Source organism: Pelodiscus sinensis, chromosome 1, assembly GCF_049634645.1.
Source record: "Pelodiscus sinensis isolate JC-2024 chromosome 1, ASM4963464v1, whole genome shotgun sequence".
Lineage (NCBI taxonomy): Eukaryota > Metazoa > Chordata > Testudines > Trionychidae > Pelodiscus > Pelodiscus sinensis.
In genome coordinates this window covers 88,563,115-88,581,184 of record NC_134711.1, presented here as the reverse complement: position 1 = coordinate 88,581,184, position 18,070 = coordinate 88,563,115, and the positions used below count along the sequence as shown (strand labels likewise).

At 46.2% G+C, this 18,070-nt stretch overlaps 1 protein-coding gene across 7 annotated transcripts in view; it reads left to right on the top strand.

Annotated features, from left to right (window-relative positions):
• The window catches only part of SEPTIN3 (septin 3), a 34,651-nt gene that overhangs the window by 6,186 nt on the left and 10,395 nt on the right, over positions 1-18,070 (top strand). For 4 of the 7 annotated variants that reach the window (XM_075935780.1, XM_075935777.1, XM_075935772.1 and 1 more), the window contains exons 3-4: positions 16,826-17,020; positions 17,652-17,780. In XM_075935780.1, the coding sequence (XP_075791895.1) occupies positions 16,826-17,020; positions 17,652-17,780 (324 nt within the window). Of the gene's footprint in view, positions 1-803; positions 1,028-16,825; positions 17,021-17,651; positions 17,781-18,070 lie in introns of those variants that run through there. The other 3 variants (XM_075935783.1, XM_075935781.1, XM_075935775.1) reach the window with 3 other exon arrangements.

Below are 18,070 nucleotides of genomic sequence, written 5' to 3'. Positions count from 1 at the left end.
TGGGTTTGTGTGTCAGTGGAGGAGCAAACAGACCACAGGAGAGTAGAGAATCAGGCCAGTTTTTCACAGGATTACACCAGGAGGAAGACAGCCGAGATCCAGACCCAACATCCCTCACAGAGATGCACGCTGGTCACATCCACACAGATACCCATCTTCAGCCACATGCATATATTCACAGTGACATGTGCACAAAGACCCAGACAGACACAGATGCCTGTAGGCACCTGGAGAGATACACAGTGTGTGCACAGTGACACAGACACATCTCTCCTTGCCCTGCCGGACACACAGACGTTAGCCGACAGACATTGGTTCTCTCTCCACTCCTGCCCCACACGGAGAATGGCCCAATCTCTGCACCTCTAGCCAACAACCAGAAACCGTGATTCCTGATTTTCCCTGGAGTAGGTGAGCTGGGAGTCAGGTCTAGGGGTTGACACTCCCCAAATGCTTAAAATCCCCCAACCTGCTCTCAGTCCTTCCTTAGTGAAACCCCTTCAGCAGCCTGCCAAAGGGTTAAATCTCTCTGCATAAGTGGCCGGGGTAGAGATGCTCCACAGACAGCATGTGAAAGCCACCTGGGAATAGAAAAGGCGAGGAGGGAAGCAGTGTGTGTGTGGGGAGGGGGGAAGAGCATATTCAGGGCACATCTAATCCATTCATCACAGCACCTCCCCTCCCCAGCAGTAAGCACACCCTCCCCAGCCCACCAATCCAGTCAGAGTCTTGCAGCAGCTTGGATGAAGCTTGGATCCAAGGAAGGGAGGGAGGGATAGCGTGGGGGAGATTTTGCAGGGATGTTTAATATGCAGGTCACATGATCTGACCATGGCAGCGGCAGCAGCAGCAGCAGCATCCCTGCTTATCTGAAACATCTAGTGAAGGAGAGAGAAAAAGAGAGAGGAGAAAGAAAAAACAAAACCTCTGACCAAGCCACACTGCACCCGTGTCAGGAGAGGAAAGTGAGGGGGAAAGCCACCCCTTGGGAGCATATTCAGAGACAAAGAAAAATTCATGTTCAAAGGTAGGTGTCCATGCTGATGCTTGCACACTCGCATGGCTTTGCCAGGGCTCAGGGATGCTGAAGGGATCCCCTGATGTGGTGGGCAGGTCCCTCCCTACACACACACACACACACCCCGAATGGGGACTTGCCAGTGCAGCTCCGAGGGCGGGGGAGAGGAGGCAGAATGTTTCCTTGGTGCCTTTTTCTCTTAACGGCAAAATTCTGGTATCCATGAAAGAGTGGGGTGGTTGTGCGGGGGACAGTGACAGCCATCATCAAAGAGGGAAGGGAAAGAACCCCGGCTGGTGGGCCAGGGGTGGGAGAAACCACAAGCTCTTTTGCAGCTGGCTTGGCCCTTGTTAGTCGCGGACACTTGTGCGCTGGGCAATAGGAATGTCCTGTTCTAAACCCCAGGCACCTGAGTGGGACTCGGTGGGCAGGCAAGGAACCAAAGCCAGACACGGCTCCCGGCCCCCAGGCTGGTGGGGGATTGGGAACCCGTGATTATGGGGCTCAGAGCACGGCACTCTTCCAGGCTGCCGCAGGGCCCAGCTGTGCAACAAACCCTTTGGGACATGAGAGTCTAAGTGCAGCTCAGGGCTTGGGGAGCTGGGCACATGGGGAAGAGAGGTGTGTGCTGATGTGGGGGCAGAGGGCAGCAAGGCTTTCTCCTGAGGACTAGGCCAGGGCAGGGCATGATCCGTGGAAATGTCTCAAGGGGGAGATCTTAGAGAGACAAGGTGTGTGGGGCAACCTCTTGTACTGGACCAACTTCATCCGGTGAGGGAGAGCCAAGCTGTGGAGCATGCACAGAGCTCTTCTTCAGGTCAGAGCTGTCAGCGCCGGGGGCAGCGTTCCAGGGGAGGGATAGGATCTCCTCATCTACTGAACCATTCCAACCTAGAGAACAGAGAAACCTCCCTGCTGCAGCTGGGGAGGGGGCGGTGACCTAATAGTTCTGCCTCCTTTCTAGTGAGGCTTCAGCATGCTAGATTTCACTCAGATTGGAGAGAGATGGACTGCGGGCTCCCCAGGTGCACTAGAGGAAGGCTGGCTCAGGGGAGAATTTAGCAGCCCCAAAGAGCTGGTATAAGTCTCTCTGCCCCATTTGAGAAAACCTTTCTTTAGTGGGGAAAGAGACAAGCTGATCCTGTGGCCTCCTAGTGTTGCTGTGCACGGATTTAGACTGGATTGCCCTGCACTATACATTAGTGGTATTGTATGGACGTACATGCTGGAATAAATGGCCCCCTGGTAACTCTGGGACCTAGATAAAAATGAAAAGGCATCTTGTCTAGACAAGTGAGAAAAATGATTAACCATGATATTTCTTTAGGTCTGAATTAACGGATGTTCATGTCTGCAAGCCACGTGGAGTTTTGGCTTAAACAATAGCCGCTTGCTTTTTCAGGGGTGTACAGGAATGAGTGGCGTGCCGGATTCTGATTTGCCCACTAAGATCTCTTTACTCCACCCTGGCAGTGTAAAAGGGACCTTACAGTGTGTGTATGTGTAATTGCATTGTCAGAGCAGTGCCAGGGGGCTGTAGTGCAATCTGGACTGTGGAGGGCTTTGCCATTGATCTAAATGAGACCAGGATCAGGCCCTTATTAAATGGAAGGAGATACCCGGTAAGGCTATAGATGAATTGACTGGGTATTAAATAGCAGTTGTTCCTAGAGGCTGGCTCTATAGTGGTTGAATGTTTCCACTCCTCACTACATGATGCCATTCAGACAAAGAACAGGAAGGCGGAGGGAGGAGAGAAGGCGACTTTCATATCTAGGTTACTGGTTCTAATCTGCCCTTGAGGCAGTGATGACTGAAAGGCCTTACCATCTGATCTCTGTTCAGTGGCCTGCGTGTAGTGAGTTTGTGCAGCTATAGCCAGCTTTGAATGGCTGCTGTAAATGTAAGAGTGATGGACATGCAAGTGAATGAATATTAATGATGCTGAATGGTAGCTGTCATTATTATTATAATTCATTATTAGCACTTACACAGGGCTTTTCAGCTGTAGATCACAATGTGTTTTAAGTGGCATAGTTCCCTTTCTGGACTCGCTAAGGCAGTGGTCCCCAACCTTTTGGGGCTGCTGGGCGCCCGGGAGCAGCACTGCACGTGCTCCGCGCATGCTCCGTGTGCCTGGGGGCTGCACGGCGCATGCGCCACGTGCCCAGGGTGAGGCGCATGCACCGGGCGTCCGGGGCCCAAGAATGGCTCGGGCCGGCCCTGGTCACTAGGCGGGCTCACATAAATGCCCTGGTGGGTGCCATGGCACCTGCAGGCACAGCATTGGGGACCACTGCGCTAAGGTGTTCGGCCCCCTCTCAGGTGTTTGACCTTTTGCCCATACCTAGCTTTGAATGGCATCTCACAGTTCTCCCACTCTTGTACTGGGGATCTGGGTACAACACACATCGCCCTGCAGGTCTGACTGGACACCTGCATCTCTTCCCTTGTTACAGGGACCAACGGCCTTCTAACAACAACGGTGTTTATTAGGCCTCTCCCACCAACAGGCTCACCCACCTTGTCTTTCTATTTGTATTAGTGCATGGAACAAAGCATTAGATAAAAGGGTGTAAAACACAGTCAACCTGTATCTTTAGTCTCTTCTAAGCCTACACTTTGCTACCAATTAAATGAGCGTTCCAGAAAAGAACTCTCTTTTCCCCCTTGAGTTCCAGAAAAGAACAGACCCAACTTCCACTTTGTTGGGAAGCCAAGGGAACTCCTGAAAGCCACCCTGGCCCCGGCTTGTGTCTCAAGGCTTGTTTACACAGGGACACTCAGGGAAGCTAAGGAGAACTAACACAAGAGGTGAAGTTAAAGTGCATTAGTTCAGGTGCGTTTAGCTACTGTGCAGATGTTCTCATTCAGAAGGAAAGTGGCCTTAGTTCTCTGTAGCTTAATCCATAGTGAACTAAGACCACTGTATTGACTCGACCTAGGACAAGCCCAGTTAGCAGGGATTTCTAGTCTCTTGCTGTAGCTCAGGAACAAGGTGCATTGGCAGTGCTTTGTGACAGCAACACGATATGGGGGAGTGTCTGGATCAGGACAGAAAGGCATTGGCAGAGCTGCCCAGGTGCCCAGGACCGAGATACCAAGGAGAAAGGGTAGCAGGCTAAGCAATAGGCGTGGGAGAGCTGGCTGGTTGAGCTTGGCATGTTTCATCTGATGTCTGGACTTTCCTGGCTGGCAGCAGCTTTGAGAAAGCTGGAAAAAGACAACAGCAGCCTTGAGGGAGGCTGTGTCAGCATAAAAATCACAAACTAGTTGTGACGTGGGTAGCTGCAAAGAGCTCAGCTGCTATTGCCTTACCCCGGGGGCTGCTGCAGCCTCCCTTTTGTAGAAGGAGCTGAGAATTGCTGGGCTCCATCAGACCAGTGGTCCCATCCAGTCTCCTGTCCACCCCCCATAGTGGAGTAATGTTGGATGCTGCAGAGTTGCTCCTCCTCCGTTTAGAAAAGCAAGGAAAGGTGATTTCTTCCTGACAGTCCTTCCTCTGTAGACAAGGATTGAAGGAGCTTGGATCCACCAAATCTGTGGGCTCCTCACCCCACCAAAGCTGTAGGAGGCTATGTGGCCCTTTGGCACTGGCTAAGTGGGTGGCTTTGAAAAGTCATGTATGAGAGAAATTTTGTTTCCAAATTTCTCTGTTTTTATATTTTTATTATTTTTACATTCTGTCATTACATGTCGGCAGCAACATGCATGGCAACAGGCAGGCTGTAATATGACATAGCTGAAATGTTCCAAGTGTCACACTGTTTCGCTGCAAAACAAAGAGGAGGAGTCGCTTCGCTCGAGAAGAGATGTTTCAATCAGTGCTAAGTAGAAGCTGACCTTAATGAATTTAAAAATTAAACAACAGAATATTTCAACTGTTCTGTGATGTTATTATCATGACACTTGTATCCAGACAGCTCTTTCACCATGAAGGAAGACTGAAAAAAATTGGATTTGTTTAGTCTGGAAAAGAGAAGACTGAGAGGGGACATGATAGCAGCTTTCAAGTTCATAAAAGGTGGTTTACAAGGAGGAGGGAGAAAAATTGTTCTCCTTAACCTCTGAGAATAGGACTAGAAGCAATGGGTTTAAACTGCCGCAACAGTGGTGTAGGCTGAACATTAGGAAAACTTCCTAACTGTCAGGGTGGTTACGCACTGGAATAAATTGCTTAGGGAGGTTGGGGAATCTCCATCGCTGGAGATTTTTTTAAAGAGCAGGTTAAACAAACACTTGTCAGGGATGGTCTCTAGATTCTGACCAAGGAGGAATTGGTAGCTAGGTTCTCTATAAGCTGTGTGGCTGCCTATTAAGCACCACACAGGCACTCAGGGACTCCAGCCCAGGTGGACCTGCTGTGGCCTGAGGGACAGGCACTCTTCCCCAATCCCAACCTAGCTCAGCCGCTGACTTGCTGTGGCTGGGGGGCAGGGAGAACCCTATCCCATGGCTCCAGCCCCGGAGCTGCTGTAGTGGGAGAGGTCCCTCTCCTCCCCCTCCCTCTCTGCAACCCAGGTGCTGCTATGAGGAGAGAGAGCTAGAGGGAATCCTTTCTACCCACCATAGCCCTGGGGCAGCCTGCACTCCAAACCCAACATCCCTGGCCCCTCCCCAGAGCTCACACCCCGAGATGGAGCCCTCACTCCCCAACCCCAATCCTCTGCTCCAGCTCTAACCCTCTCATTTCTGGCCCCACCCAAGAGTCCATGCCCCTGCTGGAGCCTTCACAGTAACCTCTGCCCAGGCCTGAGCCCCCTCCCATACTCCCTCAGCCCTCCCCCAGCACATGAATTTTGTTATACGTGCCAATATGAAGGTGATGTGTGACATATCACCTCCCTATTGGTACACACATCAAAATTCATTCTGCACATATGTGGGAAGAATTAGAAAGAACACCCAGACTAACACGGCTACATTTCTATCACAGATTAGTAGTGATTCTGAAGATGAAAGGCAATTTGGGTGACAGAGATCATGAAATGAGAGATTTCATTATTCTAAGGAAAGGAATGAGTGAGAGGAGCAGGATAAAGACAATGGACTTCAAAAAAGAAGCCTTTAACAAACTCAGAGAACTGGTAATTAAGGTCCCATGGGAAACTTCCAAGGGAAAAAGGAGTTGAAGAGAGCTGGCAATATTTAGAAGAAACAATATTAAAGGCAAAATTGCAAACTACCCAATGAAAAGGAAAGGTATGAAGAATTGTAAGAAGTCAGGCTGTCAGCAATTTTTTAAAAAATTGAAATTATTTGCACTGTTAAACAATAATATAATGCCATTTATTAAAATATTTGTGGAAGATTTCTGCATTTTCAAATATTTTTATTTCAGTTACAACACAGAACACAAAGTGTACAGTGCTCACTTTATATTTATTTTTACTACAAATATTTGTACTGTAAGAACAAAAGAAATCACATTTTCAATGCACCTAATACAAATACTGTAGTGTAATCTTTTTATCATAAAAGTTGAACCATAAATGTAGAATTATGCACAAAAACAACTGCATTCCAAAATAAAACAAGCAGAAGCTGTAGAGTTTATATCAGTCCACTCAGTCCTACTTCTTGTTCAGCCTATTTCTCAGATAAACAAGTTTGTTTACATTTGCAGGACATAATACTGCTTGCTTCTTGTTTAGAATGTCACCTGAAAGTGACAACAGGTGTTTGCATGGCCATGTGGTAGCCAACATCTTAACATATTTATGTGCCAAATATGCTGAAGATTCATATGTCCCTTCATACCTCAACCACCCTTCCAGAGGACATGTGTCCATGATGATGACAGGTCCGGCTTGATAATGATCCAAAGTAGTGCAATCCACCACATGTTCATTTTCATCATCTGAGTCGGATGCCACCAGCAGAAAGTTGATTTTCATTTTTAGTTGCTGCATCAGAGTGTTGCTTTTTTAAGACTTCTTGTACCTTTGGTCGAGTGCTGTAGCTGTCTTTAGAAATCTCACATTGGTACCTTTTTTGCATTTTGTCAAATCTGCAGTGAAGAAGTTCTTAAAATAAGTAACATGCTGGGTCATCATTCAAGACTGTTATAACATGAAATATATGGCAGAATGCAGGTAAAACAGAACAGGAGACATACAGTTCTTCTGCAAGGAGTTCAGTCACAAATTTAATTGATGCACTATTTTTTAACAAGCATCATCAGCATGGAAGCATGCCCTCTGGAATGATGGCCAAGACATGAAGGGGCATACAAATGTTTAGCGTGTCTAGCACATAAATATCTTGCAATGTCAGCTTCAAAAGTGCCATGAAGATTCCTTTTCTCTCTTTCAGATGACATTTTAAATAAGAAATGGACATCATTATCTCCCACAAATGTAAACAAACTTGTTTATCTTAGTTGAATAGGAAGTAGGACTGAGTTGACTTGTAGGCTCTAAAGTTTGACATGATTTGGTTTTGGAGTGCAGTTATGTAACAACAAAAATCTGCATTTGTAAGTTGCACTTTTTCAACAAAGATATTGCACTGAAGTACTTGTATGAGGAGAATTAAAAGTACTATTTCTTTTCTTTATAATTTTTATAGTGCAAATATTGGTAATCCAAAATAATAATACAAAGTGAGCACTATGCACTTTGTATTCTGTGTTGTAATTGAAATCAATATATTTGAATATGTAGAATAACATCCAAAATATTTAATAAACTTCATTGGCATTCTGTTGTTTAACAGTGCTATTAAAACTATGATTAATCATGATTAATTTTTCTAATCACAATTAACTTTTTGAGTTATTCGGGTGAGTTAGCTGTGATTAATCAACAGCCCTAATAAAAAGCTCTTTAATAAATTGAAAATCAAAATAAAACCCTACAAAATGTGGAAACATGGACAAATTGCTGAGGAGTAGTACAAAATAATAGCATAAGCATGTAAGGACAAAAGGCTAAGGCACAAAATAACTTACACTTAGCAAAGAACATAAAAGGTCTTTATGTATTTAAAGAGATTCTTTAAATACACTAAGGCTACGTATACACTGGCAGCTTCTTGCGCAAGAACTGTTTTGCAGAAGAGTTCTTGCGCAAAAAGTCTTCCACAAGAGCACATCTACACTGGCATGTGCTTTTGCGCAAGAGCATCCATGGCAGTGTGGACGCTCTCTTGCGCAAGAAAGCTCTGATAGCCAATTTTAACCATAGGGGCTTCTTGCTCAAGAAATTCATGTTGCTTGTCTACACTGCCCTTTTGTGGAAGAGCTCTTGCGCAAAAGGGCTTATTCCTCGTGGGGAGAGGAATAACTCTTCCGGAAGAAGCCCTGTTTTACAACGCTATACTGTAAATTTACTTGCACAAGAACACGCGTGCAGTGTAGACAGCAGGCAAGATTTTGTGCAAGAACAACTGTTCTTGCGCAAGAAGCTGCCAGTGTAGACATAGCCTAAAAGAAAGACAAAGAAAAGTGTTGGCCCTCTACTTAGTGATGAAGGAAAAGCTAACAAATGGTGGCATCAAAAAAGCTGAGATGTGTACAGGGTCATGGTATGACCAGATATGTCTTTAATATTAATGACAAGGGGAAAGGCATCCAAGCCAAATTAGGGAAAGAATAGGTAAAAGATGAGTTAGATGTATTTAAGGCAGTAGAGCCTTCTGAAATGCATCTTCGGGTCCTAACCCAACCAATCTTGGAATTATTTTTAACTCCTGGAAGATGGGTGAGGTCCAGAAGACAAGGAAAGGGAAAACATAGTTCCTGTCTTTTAAAAGGGGGAGCAAAGAGGACCAAGGAATTACAGAGCAATCAGCCTACCTTCAATACTTGGCAAGATACTGGAACAAATTATTTAACAATAAGTTTGTAAGCATCTAAAGGAGTCATCAAGAACAAATCATCCCAAACTAACCTTAGATATTAGGGAAAGACCATCTCTTCCTCCCAGATCATCTCTGTCTTGATCCATTCCTGCCTGGCTATCCATGACTCCTTCCTATCCTGTAAATTGATTTTTGCTGCATGATGTTGGTTGTTGGTGCCTCTGGCCCAATGTCATGGTGTGTGGGCGCCAGATAACTCCTCTTCCAGAAGTAGTGACTGCAACATGCCAAGCAGTAGTCATACCACAAAACTGCTCACCTGTGACTTTGGATTGCCAACTTTCTGGGGTGTAGCCGGGCAGAGGAGAGCAGGGGAAACAAGAGATGGGAGGAATTGATTTTAGAGAATAATCTGTCATTTATTTAGATTGCAGTAGTACCTGCAATGTGCTGGGTGCTTTGCAAAGGAAAACACTCTCCCTTCCCTGAAAAGTTAGCAGTCCAAAACTATACAAACAATGTAAGCAGCGTGGGATAGGACAACAGTTTGCAACAGAGGTGGGCAACCTGTGACCCACAGGCCGCATACAGCCCATCAGGGTTTTGTTTGGCCTGCAAGATATTTTGTTTACTGTTGTCCACATGCAGGGTTGCCAGATTCTGCTGGTTTCCATTCATGCAGTTTTTTTTTCCCTGCATCCATTACAAAAGTGACACACACGTAAAGCAAGGGCACATGAAGCAAGGTGTATGCTGATTGCACACAACACTGACTGTGAGAACCAGGGATGTTAATATTTTGATTAACCAGCTAATTGAGGAGTCGATGGAATTTCCATCAACTACTCAATTAGTTGAGATAGGGGAGGGGGTGCTCGCTATCCCCACTGGGCCTCTGCCTTTGAAATGTAGCAAGAGCTACCAGTGCTGCTTGTGCCGGATCTGACCGCTGCACCTCTGCCTCCCCTATCTGTCCCTCCCCACACTGCAGAGACGGTTTTAAGCTGGCTCCTTTTAAGCTGGCTCCCCTCCAGCACCAGCTTCTGCTTCCTGCACCCTTGCAACCTCTGATATAGAGGCAGTGCGGGAGGGAGGGGGGATGCAAATAGTCAAGTTGACTACCCGATAAGGCCAGGCTTATTGGGTAGTCGACTATCTGGCTACTCTTTTACATGCCTAGTGAGAACCACGTGCTCCTTCTGCACTTAGTCAAAGCACTGCTATGGTTCAATCTGCACACCCTGCAAATTCTAGGTACGCAAGTGAAGTTAGCAAAATTACCCTGTCCCAGGAGATTGTCTTGGTTATGACCAGGGCTCAACAAACTATACAATCTACTCGCCCATGGGTGAGTAGATTTCAGCCACGCGGCCCGTTCATTGGTGGTGTGTGCATGCTCAATGCGGCTCTTGCGCATGCACAGTGCAGGGCTGGCGAGCGGTTTTCGCTGCCGTTTGTCAAGCCCTGGTTATGACAATTTTGCAGCCCGTTGTGATGAAGAAGGGTTGCTCATAAGGTCCACTCTGTAGCCTAGATTGCCCCTCGCTGGCTTACAAGAATCATTACAGTTGTTTTTTAAAATAAACAAACCAAATTCCCCCATGTCAGCTTCCCTTCCAAATCCAACCCTTATGCATTCCTCCCATACCAATTCCCAGTTCCAGTTTCAGTGTGCAAATACCCCTTCGTGCCCACATTCAGCCTCCTTCTCACCATGTATGTGAGCAGTTTACCATGCGACAAATCAGTGATTCAGAAAAGCAGATGATTTACTATCCCAAACAGAGTTTTTTCCAACCAATAAAAGAAAAGAACAGGAGATGAAATGAAACCCAGGAAGGGACTTCTCTATTACCAAGCTCTCTTCCGCGGAACATGTGGGGGAGAGAGATTGTGTCAGTTAGGCTATGTCTAGACTGTAGGCTTCTTTCTGAAGAAGCTTTTCCGGAAGAGATCTTCTGAAAAAAGTCTTCTTTCAAAAGAGAGTGTTCACACTATAAAAGCGCATCGAAAAAGTGATCTGCTTTTAGAAAAGATAGCGTCCATACTGAATGGACGGTCTCTTGAATGGAAGCTGTGATTACTATGGATGGAGTGGCCACCAGGACACCTGTGCTTTTTCCTCTTTCCTTTCTTTCAAAAGAACTCCCTCTTCCCCGTCTACACACCCCTTTTTACAAAAGAGCTCTTTCAGAAAAAGACTTCTTCCTCGTAGAAAGAGGATTACCAATGTCGGAAAAACCCCTCTGTTCTTTCGATTCTCTTTTAGAAGAACGCGATTGCAGAGTGGACATAATTGAAGTTTTTTCAGAAAAATGGCCACTTTTCCAAAAAAAAGTCTGCAGTGTAGACATTAGCTTCTTTCTTTGTAGGCATAGCAGACATAGTGGCTACGTCTAGACTGGCATGATTTTCTGGAAATGCTTTTAACGGAAAAGTTTTCCGTTAAAAGCATTTTCGGAACAGAGCGTCTAGATTGGCACGGACGCTTTTCCGCAAAAGCATTTTTTGCAGAAAAGCGTCCGTGCCAATCTAGACGTGCTTTTCCGCAAAAAAGCCCCGATTGCCATTTGCGCAAAAGTTTTGCGCAAAAGGACTTTTGCCCGAACGGGAGCAGCATAGTATTTCCGCAAAAATACTGACAATCTTACATGAGATCGTCAGTGCTTTTGCGGAAATTCAAAGGCCAGTGTAGACAGCTGGCAAGTTTTTCCGGAAAAGCGGCTGATTTTCCGGAAAAACCGGCCAGTCTAGACACAGCCAGTGGATGTCCAGGAGCACTATACATGAGAAGATAGTGGTTTTGTGGACCTGGCTCATGGCGGGCGTTCCTTGTATAGGGGATGGTGTGGAAGAAACTCTGAGATGTAGGTGAGAGGGGCAGTCATTTCTAGGGCTGATGGTACTGAGGTCAGATGATGAGAGTGGCTATGTCTTGGATTGGGCCAGAAGGGCACAATGTAGGTGTCAGGCTGGCCAGGGAGAAAGAGGTTACTGTTACCCAGAGAGATGAGGAGGGCCTGGACAAGCTCAGATCTGAGAAATCCGTGTGCCTTTGCCTGGCTGTGTGGGCTGAGAGAGACGCGTTGGCAGGTGGGGAATAAATGACAACACCCTGCACTTCCATTTTCACGTTCATCTGAGGCACTCAGCAGGGCACTTCAGGTCCACCAGAGGTGCTTTGCAAACATTAAGGCTATCTCCACACTACCAAGTTATTTCGAAATAAGCTATTTCAAAATAATAACTCCTGAAATAACTATTTTGAAATAAGTTTATTCCTCTTCACAAGCGGGAGTTATTATTTCAAAATAACAAGCCCTTTATTTTGAAATGACAGGCTTGGTAGTGTGGACACTCACCTTGTTATTTTGAAATAGGGGTTATTTCACAATAACTCCCTAGTGTAGACATGCCCTAAGGAAGCCTTAAGACATCCCTGTGAGGTGAGTCCTGTTAGCCCCATTTTTAGCTGAGCTTGCAACGCCCCCAGTGTTGAACCTCTCTGTCTGTCTGTCTGTCTATCTATATCATGATAATTTGGATTACTGCATTCAATTGCTTTCCAAGTGTCAGGAATTTGCTAGAGAGAGAAGCAGATGAGGTAATATCTGTTATTGGACCAACTCCTCACGTTGTCTCCATCATAGCCTGAGGGTAACATGGCTAAAACAACACTGCATATAACAGGGCATGTTCAGGGGCGGCCCTAGATTAGCTGCCAGCAACTGGCACCGTAGGCGAACCACGCAATCGGCACCCCCACCTCCAAACTCCTCAATGATATTGCGCCACCATTTGGCGCCCCATTTTACTTGGTGCCCTAGGTGACCACCTAGTTCGCCTATATGGACGGGCTGCCCCTGGGCGTGTTCTAGGCATCAATGACCACACAATCCTATTGACTTGGTTGAAAAAGAGAAAAACCAAAAGCAACCTCTGTGTTAGCTGATGGCAGCCATTAACCCCTCCCAGCATAACCATACCCCTCCTCTCAGCTCTGTCCATTGCCCCAGTGCAGTGTGAAAAAGAGAAAAAAAGGGGAATACTGTCTTCACAGCCATGCATATTGGGATAACTCATGCGTCTCTGGGGTGTGAAAAACACTTTCTCCTGACAGAAGTTACACCAACATAAGCCCCAGTGTGGACAGCTCTATGTCAGTGGTGGAGCGTCTCCTGCCAACATAGCTACCATGGCTTTCTGGGGGCAGGGAGTGGAGTCATTATGTTGACAAGGGAGCTCTCTCCTGTTGGCACACAGTGGCTCTAAGGGAGATCGCCCAGTGGTGTAGCTGCACTGGTACAGCTGAGCAATTGCTCTCCAGTGTAGCCATGGAGGGTAAGGAAAGTCCCTGAAATAGAGGGGGGATCAGAGGGTGACACAGGGAGTCTGTGGGGGGAAGATACAGATACAAGGAGTTACTGGGGTGCAGTGAGCTGAGCCTATGCAAGCTACAAAGTGTGTGACCCCTTAGAGATGGAAGAAGAAGCACTGAAAGGTTAAGTGACTTGCCCAGAGTCAGTGAATGAGCAAGGAATAGAAGCTGGATTTCTGGATTCTCACACCCCTGCTCTAATCACAGTCTCAATCTCTTTTCAGAAGAACAAGAACAGTAGAGGCTAAATGACAGCTGAGGGCAGCGGTGGCTACAGAGAGAGGGTGTTATCTTTAGGTAGGAGTAGGACCGCATTTTCAATGTGTCCCCTTCATTGTCGGGTACCCAGAATTAGGAGACACTTGAAAATTTAGATCTACATATTAAAAACCATCAGGCTAAACCCACAAGACCATCTCGCAGCAGGAAACACAGAGCGAACATGCATTCATAGAATCATAGAATCATAGGACTGGAAGGGACCTCGAGAGGTCATCGAGTCCAGCCCCCCACCCTCAAGGCAGGATCAAGCTCCGTCTACACCATCCCTGACAGATGTCTATCTAACCTGTTCTTAAATATCTCCAGAGAAGGAGATTCCACCACCTCCCTTGGCAATTTATTCCAATATTTGACCACCCTGACAGTTAGGAATTTTTTCCTAATGTCCAATCTAAACCTCCCCTGCTGCACTTTAAGCCCATTACTCCTTGTCCTGTCCTCAGAAACCAAGAGGAACAAATTTTCGCCTTCCTCCTTGTGACACCCTTTTAGATATTTGAAAACCGCTATCATGTCCCCCCTTAATCTTCTTTTTTCCAAACTAAACAAGCCCAGTTCATGAAGCCTGGCTTCATAGGTCATGTTCTCTAAACCTTTAATCATTCTTGTCGCTCTTCTCTGTACCCTTTCCAATTTCTCCACATCTTTCTTGAAATGTGGCGCCCAGAACTGGACACAGTACTCCAGCTGAGGCCTAACTAGTGCAGAGTAGAGCGGCAGAATGACTTCACGAGTTTTGCTTACAACACACCTGTTGATACAACCTAGAATCATATTTGCTTTTTTTGCAACAGCATCACACTGTTGACTCATATTCAACTTGTGGTCCACTATGACCCCTAGATCCCTTTCCGCCATGCTCCTTCCTAGACAGTCGCTTCCCATCTTGTATGTATGGAACTGATTGTTCCTTCCTAAGTGGAGCACTTTGCATTTCTCTTTATTAAACTTCATCCTGTTTACCTCTGACCATTTCTCTAACTTGCTAAGGTCATTTTGAATTATGTCCCTATCCTCCAAAGAAGTTGCAACCCCACCCAGTTTGGTATCATCTGCAAACTTAATAAGCGTACTCTCTATCCCAATATCTACATCGTTGATGAAGATATTGAACAGTACGGGTCCCAGAACAGACCCTTGAGGAACTCCACTTGTTATCCCTTTCCAGCAGGATTTAGAACCGTTAACAACAACTCTCTGACTACGGTTATCCAGCCAATTATGCACCCACCTTATCGTGGCCCTATCTAAGTTATATTTGCCTAGTTTATCAATAAGAATATCATGCGAGACCGTATCAAATGCCTTAATAAAGTCTAGGTATATAACATCCACCGCTTCTCCCTTATCCACAAGGCTCGTTATCTTATCAAAGAAAGCTATCAGATTAGTTTGGCATGACTTGTTCTTCACAAACCCATGCTGGCTATTCCCTATCACTTTATTACCTTCCAAGTGGTTGCATATGATTTCCTTAATTACCTGCTCCATTATCTTCCCTGGGACAGACGTTAAACTGACCGGTCTATAGTTTCCTGGGTTGTTCTTATTCCCCTTTTTATAGATGGGCACAATATTTGCCCTTTTCCAGTCTTCTGGAATCTCCCCTGTCTGCCATGATTTTTCAAGGATCATAGCTAAAGGCTCAGATACCTCCTCTATCAGCTCCTTGAGTATCCTGGGATGCATTTCATCAGGACCTGGTGACTTGCTGACATCTAACTTTCCTAAGTGATTTTTAACTTGTTCTTTGTGTATCCTATCTTCTAAACTTACCCTCTCTCTGCTTGTATTCACTACGTTAGGCACACCTCCAGACTTCTCGGTGAAGTCCGAAACAAAGAAGTCATTGAGCATCTCCGCCATTTCCAAGTTCCCTGTTACTGCTTCTCCCTCCTCACTAAGCAGTGGGCCTACCCTGTCCTTGGTCTTCCTCTTGCTTTTAATGTATTTATAAAAGGTCTTCTTGTTTCCCTTTATGCCTGTAGCTAGTTTGATCTCATTTTGTGCCTTTGCCTTTCTAATCTTGCCCCTGCATTCCCGTGTTGCTTGCCTATATTCATCCTTTGTTAGTTGTCCTAGTTTCCATTTTTTATATGACTCCTTTTTTATTTTGAGATCATGCAAGATCTCCTTGTTAAGCCAAGCTGGTCTTTTGCCATATTTTCTATCTTTCCTACACAGCGGAATTGTTTGCTTTTGGGCCCTTAACAACGTCCCTTTGAAATACTTCCAACTCTCCTCAGTTGTTTTTCCCTTCAGTCTTGCTTCCCATGGGACCTTACCTACAAGTTCTCTGAGCTTATCAAAATCTGCCTTCCTGAAATCCATAACCTCAATTGTGCTGGTCTCCCTTCTACCTTTCCTTAAGATCATGAACTCTATTATTTCGTGATCACTGTCCCCTATACTGTCTTCCACTTTCAAGTTCTCAACTAGTTCCTCCCTATTTGTTAAAACCAAATCCAGAACAGCTTCTCCTCTGGTAGCTTTTTCAACCTTCTGAAACAGAAAGTTGTCTCCAATGCAGTCCAAAAACTTATTGGATAGCCTGTGCCTCGCTGTGTTAGTTTCCCAACATATGTCTGGATAGTTGAAGTCCCCCATCACCACCAAATCTTGGGCTTTGGATGGTTTTGTTAATTGTTTAAAAAAGGCCTCATCCACCTCTTCCACCTGGCTAGGTGGCCTGTAGTAGACTCCTAGCATGATATCACCCTCGTTTTTTACCCCTTTTAGCTTAACCCAGAGACTCTCTACACAGCTATCTCCTACATTCATCTCCACTTCAGTCCAAGTGTGCACATTTTTAATATACAAGGCAACCCCTCCTCCCTTTTTTCCCTGTCTGTCCTTCCTGAGCAAGCCGTACCCTTCCATACCAATATTCCAATCATGCGTCCCATCCCATCAGGTTTCTGTAATACCAATGATATCATTCTGTAATACCAATGATAGCATTGCTGAGAGCCAGCTTCCAATGTGACGTTGAAGGGGCTGATTCTGGGGACACTTCTAAGTCAAAGGGAAGGGGGCCAGTCTTGGGGCCACAGATGCAAGGAGACAGAGATTTTCCCTCTGGTCCCCGCTGCACATGCTATACACACTACGGACCCACCTCTCCTGGAGCTCCCAGGATGCAATGGTGTATAACATGGAGTCAGACTCTGAAAGTTAACCATCCAGTAGGGGCTGTAAAGCTCACACCTGTAACCTAACTCATGCCCAGCAAGGAGCCAGTGAAACAAATATCCGAGTCCCACCCCCAGCACCAGAAAGGGGCAGAGGGAGATTAACAGTGCTGCTGTCTGAATGGCTGTTCTCCGCACTTTCTCCCGGCTCAGCAGGTTCAGCAGACAACAAGACCGAGGCAGCTATGTCTGAGCTGGTGCCGGAGCCTCGGCAAAAGCCAGCAGTGCCAATGAAACCTGTTGGCATCAACTCCAACCTGCTGGGCTATATTGGGATTGACACCATCATTGAGCAGATGCGCAAGAAGACCATGAAGACGGGCTTTGACTTCAACGTCATGGTTGTGGGTAGGTAAAAGGGGTCATCCAGGCCTAAGGAGCCTTTGAGGGGACATAGAGAGAAGCTTTGCAGAGCTTTGACTTCAACCTCACAGGCGTAGGTACAAGGGGTTATAAGGAGACAGGAGATCATCATTGGGAATATGGGTGAAAGACAGATGCTTTAATATCAGGCCACGTAGGCACTGACTCTGAGGGTTCCTCAGAGCTCAAGCACCCACTGAGCACCTGCATGGATGGATTAGTGCTTTGTGACCCTTGTGTCCGGGCCAGGGTCCCACTCATTAGTCCACCCATGCTCTGCTCTGAGGCCCTGCCCCCACTTGTTCTCTTCACTTCAAGGCTCTTTCCATGCTCCAACTTGAGGCCCCACCCTTGCTCAGCCTCATCACCCCAAAACCCCACCCACTGCTCGCATAGAGGAGAGGGGCCAGAGAGGAGCATCCGCTGACTCAGTGTCTGTGTCAGGCCAAGCCTAGTTCTAGTAAATCCCTGATTCCTGTCCCTGTGATTTCCCTGAAGGGACGAGCAAGGGATTCCTCACATCCAACCTGGCACATTCCCTGGGTTTAAATTCTTGAGCCTGTTGTCAGAGCACAGTTGTGGTAAATGCTCCATTCTTCCCCTTTACGTTTCTCAGGTCAAAGCGGGCTGGGTAAATCAACACTGGTGAATACCCTCTTCAAATCGCAAGTTAGCCGCAAGTCTTCCGGCTGGAATCGTGAGGAGAAGATCCCTAAGACAGTGGAGATCAAGGCTATTGGGCATGGTAAGAGGCAGGAAGTGTACATCCTGAGGACCATAGTCATTGTTTTTTCTGTTTTTTTCCATATATGTTGTCAAGGCTGTTCCCCACTCTGGCACTCCGAGTGCAGATGGTGGGGGCCCACAAGAGACCTCAAAAAGTACATTGCCTCTATAGGCTTTTGTTTTTAAAAAACTCCCAAGGTCAAAGATTCCCTTACCCTGGGGGAGAGGTTGCCACCGCCAAGTAACAAAACCCCTTTTTTCTTGAATCTAGAAAGAAAGCACTTGGAACTTCTTCCAGAGAGGCACCCC